Source organism: Gossypium hirsutum, chromosome A03, assembly GCF_007990345.1.
Source record: "Gossypium hirsutum isolate 1008001.06 chromosome A03, Gossypium_hirsutum_v2.1, whole genome shotgun sequence".
Classification (NCBI taxonomy): Eukaryota; Viridiplantae; Streptophyta; class Magnoliopsida; order Malvales; family Malvaceae; genus Gossypium; species Gossypium hirsutum.
Genome location: NC_053426.1, coordinates 12658298 through 12669096, shown reverse-complemented (window position 1 = coordinate 12669096; position 10799 = coordinate 12658298). Strand labels below are relative to the sequence as shown.

Here is a 10799-nt window from a genome sequence, read left to right as displayed (position 1 = left end):
ATATGGTGTAATAATTAAAGAAGAAAAATGATGAAATATGATTGGTGAAATATTTTATTATTTTATCATAAGGTATTTTATATTAAATTGAAATATTTTATTATGAGATACTTGCATGGAAACATGAAGAAAATTCTTCATGCTTCCAACGTCACTTATATATCTGCAAAGGGATTTTCATTTCTTTACAACTTGGTCCCTTACCATAAAATCTCAGTTTTTCTCCCAAATTCCTTGAAAATTCTCATTGCCACCCAAAAGGAGAAGTGAAGTAAATATACTAGAGAGCTTGAATATCATCTTGAAAGAAAGAAATTGAAAGTGGAAGTGGAGAAAGTTGTGGAAAAAGTGAGATTAAAGAGACAAGATAAGTACTTCAAGAATTTTACTTTATTTAATTTTAATCGAAGTATAGATTATGCTAAATAGTTGAATTATTTATGAATAAACTAATGTTATATAATGAATTTATTTGATATATTGAAATTAAATTATAAATTGTAAGAAAATTAATGTGTGAAATAAAGTATTACGATAGAGAGCTTAAATAAATGTTAAGTGTTAGAGAATTAATTACAAAGTGATGTTAAGGTGAAATTATAGTAAATAATGAATTTCATGATGCTAAGGACTAAATTGTAAACTTAGTAAAACTTAGAATTAAAATATTTGAAGTGAAGTGCATAGGATCAGATATGTGATGTGAGAAATTATAATGAATAATTTGATTAAAGTGTTATGTGATAGAGAAATTGAATGAAAAGTGGAATTAGAAGGACAATTATAATAATTACTGAGTTTTTGTAATGTTAAGGACTAGATTGAAAAATAATTAGAAATGACTACAATTGTTAAAAACATGAGAACGTGATTTTTAGTATAAGTATTTATTATGTTTTAATGTGTTCATAAAGTGAGAAAGAAGAAAAGGTAATGAAAATATTGTAAACTATGAATACAATTATTAAAAACATGAGAACGTGATTTTTAGTATAAGTATTTATTATGTTTTAATGTGTTCATAAAGTGAGAAAGAAGAAAAGGTAATGAAAATATTGTAAACTATGAAAAGAAAGTGATATGAATTATACTATATAAAGTGAAGATGTACTTAAGTTTCCATGTAAGTTTTAAGAGACTAAATAGAATAACAATCAAAAGTATAAGAATATTATAGTTTTGTTAGAGTTGTGTGACCCAAATTCTAAGAGATTGCTTGGAAGTCAAGTTAAACAAAAATATATTTTCTTTCCAGAAGATTTTGTATTTATTAGTATAATATATTTAGCATTTATTAGCATAGTTTATTTGACTTGTTAATTTAGCCTATAAATAGGCTCTTTTACAACCTTGGAAAATATACCCATTGTCGAAACCATTTTACTTTGAAAAATAGAGGTCGACTTTAAAACGAAAATAGAGTCGCCACCAATCCTTTTTGTTTAGGTGTGATCGGGTCACCCTGTGGTTGATCATTTTAATAAAACATTTTGGTTTATTAAAACAACGTTTTTGGTCTAAGAAAAACTAGAAGACGGATTCGGGAGTCGGTTACGCGTGAGGAAGGATCAGCACCCTCGCAACGCCCAAAATCGGTACCGTATTGATCGATTAATGTCCTAATGTTGAAAATTTGAAAAGATTTTAAAATACAATCTTTAAAACGTTTGCATAACTTGAATCGGATGTTGACATTCTCTCGCTTAGAAGGAATAAAACATTACGTCCCCTTAACAAACCCTCGACACAAGATCATCTCAGGATTTCCAAAACACATGCACTTAAAACTTTTTTTTAAAGAGGATATTTGACTATTCGGCCCAAACGGTAAATCGAAACCCAGCACGATTGGGCACGATTTATCGAATTTCCAAATACGAAACATTGCCTCATTTTAATTTCAGAAAACGTGGACGAAACTTCAAAAGGATATTTTGTATTTTAGTCGAATGGAAAATTGAAGCCCAGCACGATTGGGCACGACTCCCCAAACTTCCAAGCACGAAATATTGCCTCGTTTTATTTTAAGAAAACGTGGATGAAAATTTCAAAAAAGGATATTCCATATTTTAGTCGAACGAAAAAAACGAAATCCAGCATGATTGGGCACGATCTCTCAAACTCCCCAAATACGAAATATTGCCTCATTTTAATTTTTTAAAAAAAAACATGGACGAAATTTCCAAAGGATATTTCGTATTTTAGTCGAATGAAAAGAACGAAACCCAGCACGATTGGGCACGATCTCTCAAACTCCCCAAATACGAGATATTTCCTTATGTTGAGAGGGTTCTTTTGAAACACGAGTGGTTATAAAAGCAGTGGAGCTCATTTATACGATTTATTTAAAAATAGGAAAAAAAATGAAATAAACAATTTGAAACAAACAATAAATATCATAGCTCACCGTTCATCGGCTGTAGTACAAAGGTACAAATATAAAAATTAAAATGCATAAAAACAACAATAGGCAAACAGGCAATATATAAATATTAATGCCTAAATATAAAATTTAGTATAAATGAATTTCAAAACAAATATTATGAGTTGAAATTTAACATAAATGCTGTACAAAATAATTTACAACTAAAATTAGCAAAAATGTGACATCAATTATGTACATAAAAATTGCAACGTATGCTCAGACCAAATTTTAAAACAAATAATATACATACCAGACAATATAAATAAACTATTTGTACCGTTATATAAAAATATGCTAACGAATATATATGAATTACAATCTTTATAATATAAAAAAAATGCTTGTTAACAACTTATAATGCACATAAAGTAGAAACTTAATGAGTATAAAATATAAAAATAATGAATCATAGTGTTTTTTTTAAGAAAAAAACTATATATATATGTAGTCAAATAAGATTTTTAGAAGAAATAAATTGTATATAAGAAAATTTAAAATAAACAAATTACAAAATAAAACAATTTTTTTTAGAACGTAAAATATTAAAATAGATAAAAAAATAAAAATAAAAAGAGTAAAAGAATTTAAAAAACTAAGAAAGAACTCCATTGGAACAAAAATAAAATCTAGAGGATAGTTTTAAACAAATCGAATTATTAAAACAAAATCCAGGACTTGAACTAGATAAGCACTAATAAGCAGGAACTAAAAATGCAAATTCCCCAAGTCCCAAAACGCTGCATCTAAACGCGGACTAAACTGGAATGACACGCAAATTTTAGGGATAAATTTAAAGAATCCAAGAAAGCATAAGCAAGGCCCAATTGATCACTATCGCAAAGGGGGGGACTTAACACATAAATTGCCTATTTTTGGTCAAACGTGTGGGCCCAGCACCAAATGGTGCTGTTTTAAACGTGTTGTAAAAGCTAAAAAGAAAGAAACCCCCCCCCCAAAACAGCAGCCTTGCAGATTATCTTCAAGAAAATTCAAAACCCCCTTTTAGACTCACCCTTTGCTAGGGATTCGCCTCTGCTTTGAGATGCCGCGCACGAGGGTCATCGACGCTTCTGCGCCTCCACCTCTGACGCCGAACCACGGGGTAAGCTAGGTAAGCCTCTTCTTCCCTGATTTTGATGTAAAAACAGTTTGCAAGGAAAAGAAAGCAAGAAAAACAAAAAGAAATACGAAATACGAAATGGAAAAGAATAAAGAACAACCTTTTAGGCCTTCAATCTGATTTTTTATTGATATCAATTACTCTTGCACGTTCTGCTGTTGTGTATATCCAAAAATCGGGGAAAAAAAGATGCTTTTCCATTTGATTCAATTTGGATTTTATAGCCAATTTTCCAACCTCTTTTGCTTGTTTGCAGGTACGTGCTAGGTGTGGACTCTGACGTGGAGGTGGAGTGGTGCACGGTGCAGAGAGTCGCGTGACGTGCGGTGTCTGGGGACTGCCTCGGTTGCAAATGATGGCTCCTAGAGTTTTTTTTGCAATCTGTTTGTGTTTTTAGGCTGTTTGGCACATGTTTGTAAATGGGTACTTAGGTTTAGGTCTGCTTAGCTTCTAGTGGTTTAGGCGGGGCAAATTTTAGGCCCTACAGCTGCCCCTCTTTTCTCATTATCGTATAACGATAACGGAGCAAAGACTTCAAAAGGGAACAAAATTGCCTGGACCTGTCGAGTCTTGGTGCCCCTCTTCTTCAAGTAACAACTTTCAAAAGATAATGTTTATAACTTCGACCTGCTCCATTGCAACTTTAGGGAGATAAGGTTGGTGGCTAAAATCTGCTCCATAGCCGATACATGGAGATAAGATCTGTAACTTTTCAGTCTGCTTCCTGCAACTTCAGGAAGATAAGACTAGTAGCTGAGATCTGCTCAATAGCTGATACATGGAGATAAGATTTGTAATTTTCAGTCTACTTCCTACAACTTCAAGAAGATAAGACTTGCTATCTTCAGTCTGCTCCACTGTAACTTCAGGGAGATAAGACTTGCTATCTTCAGTCTGCTCCACTGCAACTTCAGGGAGATAAGGCTTGCTATCTTCAGTCTGCTCCACTGTAACTTTAGGGAGATAAGGCCGGTGGTTGAAATCTGCTCCATAGCCGATACATGGAGATAAGACCCACCATTTTTGATCTGCTCCATAGCCGATACATGGAGATGAGATCTGTAATTTCAGTCTGCTTCCTGCAACTTCAGGAAGATAAGACTTGCTATCTTCAGTCTGCTCCACTGCAACTTCAGAGAGATAAGACTTGTCATTTTCGATCTGCTCCATAGTCGATATATGGAGATAAGATCTATAAATTTTCAGTCCGCTTCTTGCAACTTCAGGAAGATAAGACTAGTGGCTAAAATCTGCTCCATAGCCGATACATAGAGATAAGACTCGCCATTTTTTATCTGCTCCATAGCCGATACATGGAGATAAGATCTATAATTTTAGTCTGCTTCCTGCAACTTCAGGAAGATAAGACTTGCTATTTTCAGTCTGCTCCACTGCAACTTCAGAGAGATAAGACTCATCATTTTTGATCTACTCCATAGCCGATACATGGAGATAAGATCTGTAAATTTTTAGTCTGCTTCCTGCAACTTCAGGAAGATAAGACTTGCTATCTTCAGTCTGCTCCACTGCAACTTCAGGGAGATAAGACTTGCCATTTCCGATCTACTCCATAGCCGATACATGGAGATAAGATCTGTAACTTTTAGTCTGCTTCCTACAACTTCAGGAAGATAAGACTTGCTGTCTTCAGTCTGCTCCACTGCAACTTCAAGGAGATAAGACTTGTCATTTTCGATCTGCTCCATAGCCGGTACATAGAGATAAGATCTGTAACTTTTCAGTCTGCTTCCTGCAACTTCAGGAAGATAAGACCTGTATCTCCAACCTGCTCTCTGCAACTTCAGAGAGATAAGGCTGGTGGCTTAAATCTGCTCCATAGCCGATACATGGAGATAAGACCCACCATTTTTTATCCGCTCCATAGCCGATACATGGAGATAAGATCTGACTTCACCAATGCTACTACACTGTCCTTTGGAACATGTCCTGTAGACTCCGTTTCCTGTATCTATGCTTATGCCAAATAACTAGGATGCTATGATCGAAATAATCCAAATGCTCCTAGCTAAATATGATGCTTATGTCAAATAATTAGGATGCTATGATCAAGATGAATCAAATGCTCCTAACTAGATGTACTATGAATGATATTGGTATGAAAGCTGAATGTCATGAGAAATGCCTTCTTTTCTTTTTTCCTTAAGGTTTAAGCTGTTATTGCTCATCGTTTGCTCTTGACGTATTTCCTCTCATTTAACTAACACATATCTGAAGTAGTATTTTTCACTTAAGCTTTTTACCTCTCAAGTAACTCTGACCCTTAGGTTTGGTGGGTTCTGAATAATTGACCTATTTCGGGTTCTTGCACTACTTAGAAACTTCTAGAGTAATATGCAGAACCCCTTTTGTGAAAATGTTATTAGTCCATTAACTAAATATTTCAACAAAAAATGCTTGAAGTAGGCTATCATAATAAATAAGATGAAACTTTATTGAGAGTGAAACTCGAGGTAAAATGTTAATCAAGACAACAAATTTTGCTAAGGTACAAAAGATATATGAGATGGAAAATAGGTGCCCCAGATATAGCAGCGTGAACTCCTCTATTCGGACTGTTCGAAAACCCTTGGAGGCCAGATGTGTGTTTAGGAGGCCCAAGATATTTCGTTGATGCGTTCAAGATGTAATGCTCCACCTTCTTGTTAATTCTAGTAGAACAAGGTCGCAACATGCCCCATCCTTGCTCACAATTTAAGCTGCCCTTTTTAAAGTTTTCAACTCAAAACTCTTTCGGTCTCAAGGCGCCCTTTGCTGGTTTTCACCTTGGCCTCTTCTTTTTCAAGCGTAGTACTTCTTAACCAAATCTGAGTTTATCGGGTTGGGGAAGCTTTTGCCGTCTATTTCTGCTAATATTAGTGCCCCTCTAGAAAAAACCTTTTCACTACATAAGGTCCTTCCCAGTTTGGCATCCATTTCCCTCTGAAATCCTTTTGCATAGGGAGAATCTTTTTCAATACCAAGTCCCCTTCCTAGAATACTCTCGGGCGAATTTTCTTGTTGTAAGCTCGCATCATGCACTTTTGGTACATTTGGCCATGACGAATAGCCCTCATCCTCTTTTCTTCAATCAAGTTCAGCTGATCATACCGGGATAGGACCCATTCTGCTTTATCTAGTTTCAATTCAGATAAAACTCAGAGAGAAGGAATCTCGACTTCAATAGGCAAAACTGCCTCTATCCCATAAACCAATGAGAAAGGTGTTACCCCGGTAGAAGTTCTGATCGATGTTCGATAAGCATAGAGAGAAAATGGTAGCTTTTCATGCCAATCCTTGTAAGTCTCAGCCATTTTCCCCACGATCTTTTTTATATTTTTATTAGCCGCCTCAACTGTCCCATTCATTTTTAGGCGATATGGTGATGAGTTTTGGTGCTTAATTTTGAATTGACTGCAGACCTCCATTATCACGCTGTTATTCAAATTTAATGCGTTGTCAGATATAATCCTCTCTGGCATGCCATATCGACATATGATTTCTTTTTTTAAGAACTTGTTGACTGCTGACTTCGTGACGTTGGCGTATGAAGCAGCCTCCACCCACTTGGTGAAATAATCAATAACCACAAAGATAAAACGATGTCTGTTAGAAGCCTTCGGTGAAATCGGCCCAATGACGTTCATGCCCCACGTTGAGAAAGGCCATGGGGAAGTCATGACATGAAGAGGAGAATGAGGTACATGGATCTTGTCACCATAAATTTGACACTTATAACATTTCTTGGCATAGTTAACGCAATCTCTTTCCATTATAGACCAGTAATACCCGAATCTTATGATTTGCCTGCCCATTGTAAATCCATTGGCATGCGTCCCGCAGACACCTTCATGGATTTCTTTCAGGATTTTCTTTACTTCAACAGCATTAACACATCTTAGCAGCACTTGGTCCTTTCTTATTTTATACAAGATTTCACCGTATAAGACATAGTCACCGGCCAGCCTCCTCAATGTTCTTTTATCATTTTCGGTTGCCTGATCAGGATATACACGATTTTTCACATATCGAAGAATATCCTGATACCAAGGATGATCATCCCTCTCCTCCTCCTCCTCGTCGATACTGTAGCAATGAGCTGGAACATCACAAATACCCATCTGGATTGACTTCATATCCTCTTGTTTATTCCCTCTAAACATGGAAGCTAACGTAGCCAGGGCATCAGCCATCTGATTTTCATCACGTGGGAGATAGTAGAAAGTGATATCATTAAACACCTTGATTAAGTCCAGAACCAGTTCTCGATAATTGATCAACTTTGAGTCTCTTGTTTCTCATTCACCCTTGAGCTGATAGATCACTAGTGCGGAATCTCCATACACCTCTAGCACTTTGATTTTGCGTTCTACGGCTGCACGGATGCCCATGATATATGCTTCATACTCTGCCATATTATTTATGCAATCAAAATCTAATCTATAAGTAAACGGATAGTGATCTCCATTTGGGGATATCAAGACTGCCCCAACTCTATTACCAACAGTATTTGATGCTCCGTAAAAAATTCAGTTTCCAGGGGCGATCTTCTAGAGTGTCTTCTTAAGTGACTGTTACATACATTAGATCTTCATTGGAAAAATCAAAGTTCAAGGGCTCGTGATCTTCTAAAGCTTACTGGCTAGGAAATCCACTATTACACTTCCTTTTACAGCCTTGTGGTTCACATAAACTATGTCGAACTTAGAAAGCAGAATTTGCCATCGAGCCATCCTTCTATTCAGAGCGGCTGACTCCATCATGTACTTAAGAGGATCTAATTTCGAGATTAACCAAGTCGTATGGTACAACATGTACTGCCTCAATCTCCGAGTTGTCCAGACCAAAGCACAACATAATTTCTCAATTGGCGGATACCTTATCTCACACTCAGTGAATTTCTTACTGAGGTAGTATATCTCCTTTTTTAACTCTATCAAATGTCTTCTGGCATTCTTCATCCCACACACCTGGGTTATGTTTCTTGAGAAGACGAAATATGGGGTCGCATTTTTCAGTTAGTTGCGAAATAAATCGGGCAATGTAATTTAATCTTCCCAGAAAACCTCGAACTTCCTTTTGAGTGCGTGGCAGGGGCAATTGTTGTATAGCCTTGACTTTGTCGGGGTCAACCTCGATTCCTTTTTCACTGACGACGAAACCGAGCAGCTTTTCTGATCTAGCCCCGAAAGTACATTTTGTCGGATTGAGTTTTAGCTAGAACTTTCTCAGCCTCAAGAACAATTTCCTCAAAACCTGTATGTGCTCTTCCTCTGTTTGGGATTTTGCAATCATATCGTCGACGTAAACCTCAATCTCCTTATGCATCATGTCATGAAACAAGGTCACCATGACTCTTTGATACGTTGCTCCCGCATTTTTTAACTCGAATGGCATCACCTTATAGCAAAATGTTCCCCACAAGGTTATGAATGTGGTCTTTTCCATATCTGCAGGATGCATCTTTATCTGATTGTATTTAGAAAAACCATCCATGAAAAAGAATAACGAGTAACCCGCCGTATTATCCACCAACGAGTTGATATGGGGCAATGGAAAATTGTCCTTTGGGCTGGCCTTGTTTAAGTATCTGTAATCCACACACATTCGTATTTTTCCATCCTTATTTGGGACAGGGACAACATTAACAACCCATTCTGAGTAATTCACAACTTGCAAAAAACCCAGCGTCGAATTGCTTCCTGACCTCTTCCCTTATTTTTGCTGTAACGTCGAGTCTCATCCTTCGAAGCTTCTGTTGAACAGGCTTGTATTCTTCTTTTATGGGGATTCAATGTACTGCAATGTCGGCGCTTAACCCAGGCATGTCTTGATACGACCACGCGAAGGCATCTTTGAACTCTTGTAGCAATTTAATGAGGTCTCACCTTACTTCCTCAAATATGCAAGTTTCGATTTTCACTTCTTTCCCCTCTTCCAAAATCACATTCTCGGTCGTCTCTTTATGGGGTAGAATTTGTTTGTCTTTCCGTTCTACCATCCTTAACAAATCCAAAGATAACCCACATTCTTCATCATCTTCAAAATCTTGAGATCCCTCTAAACACATATCTGGCTCGAAAAGAGATTCTGAGTCCGTAACGGTGTTACTCGTAACGTCGATATCTGGAGACCTATTATAACATGAAAAAAATATCCAGAGAATGAATTTAAGGATGGCTTATTTGTATGACATTATTATGAATATAATGATAATATGAAAAAAGATTTGCCCAGAATGAAACACAAAAGATGCGTTTTTTATTGAAAACAAAGGTTCAAACATGAGCCTATTTCACAAAATTTTCATATTGTTTCTAGGCTTAAAACAATAAGTGTGTTCTGAATATTACTCTGTATTAGCTCTAAGAACTACAGGAATTTCTTTTGCAGTCCAGTTATTCAGGACACTTCCCAGCTCATAAGGGCGGATGCTTGATAAGTTTCCTTCCATCGCCTTCTCCTCCAATATGACGTTAATGCCTAAGCTTCCCATCAGCTCTTCAATTGTCTCTTCTCTTACCCTCTCTGACTTGAAATGAATAATTCCTCCTGACACAAATGTATTGGATATATGGGGGAAGGTCATTGGCTCCCATTTAACCCCTGCCCCACTCAATCGTGCCCTTCGTCTCTCCTGTTTCCTCACTAGCTCTTCCTTTTTCTGTTCGGTGTCCGGCCTATGTCCCAAGCCAAAACGATCTCATTTTCTAACCAAAACTGGTACTTTAACTCGTCTGTAGAGGTATTTTTCGAGCCCCCTTTCGGGCAATGCTCATTTTCCTACCATCAATTGTAAGCTCATCCTTGTAGCTTCAGATAACTCTGGCATTGGAATCTTGCCTCATTCAATGATGAAAGTTGCGTTTACGAACTCTAATGACCGAAAAGCGCATTCAATTACTTCATCATCGCTCTCAATGTATGGTGTATCACTAGCGATGGATGCGATAATATCTTTCTCCGCGTTCATGGTTATTAGCCGACCCTCTGTTACTAGCTTCAGCCTCTGGTGCAATGATGATGATACTGCTCCTGTTGAATAAATCCAAGACCTCTCCAATAAACAATTATAAGAAGGCCTGATGTCCATCATGAGAAAGTCTACCTCATACATGTTAGGTCCGATCAGAAGAGGGATCTCAATCCTACCCATTACTTTCCTCTCGGTGCCATCGAACGCTCTCACTATGTTCTGACACATCTTCATATGAGAGCTAACTATGGGTAACCTGCTCAATGTGGATAAGGGCAAGA

General features: G+C 36.8%; 1 protein-coding gene across 1 annotated transcript; it reads right to left on the bottom strand.

Annotated features, from left to right (window-relative positions):
* Positions 1 to 3443: 3443 nt before the first annotated feature.
* Positions 3444 to 7735, bottom strand: LOC121217817 (uncharacterized). The gene is made up of 2 exons (XM_041094192.1): positions 7350 to 7735; positions 3444 to 3552 (listed from the first exon to the last, which is right to left on the bottom strand). The coding sequence occupies exons 1-2, from the start codon at positions 7733 to 7735 to the stop codon at positions 3444 to 3446; spliced, it is 495 nt and encodes a 164-aa protein (XP_040950126.1).
* Between the last annotated feature and the right edge of the window lie 3064 nt (positions 7736 to 10799).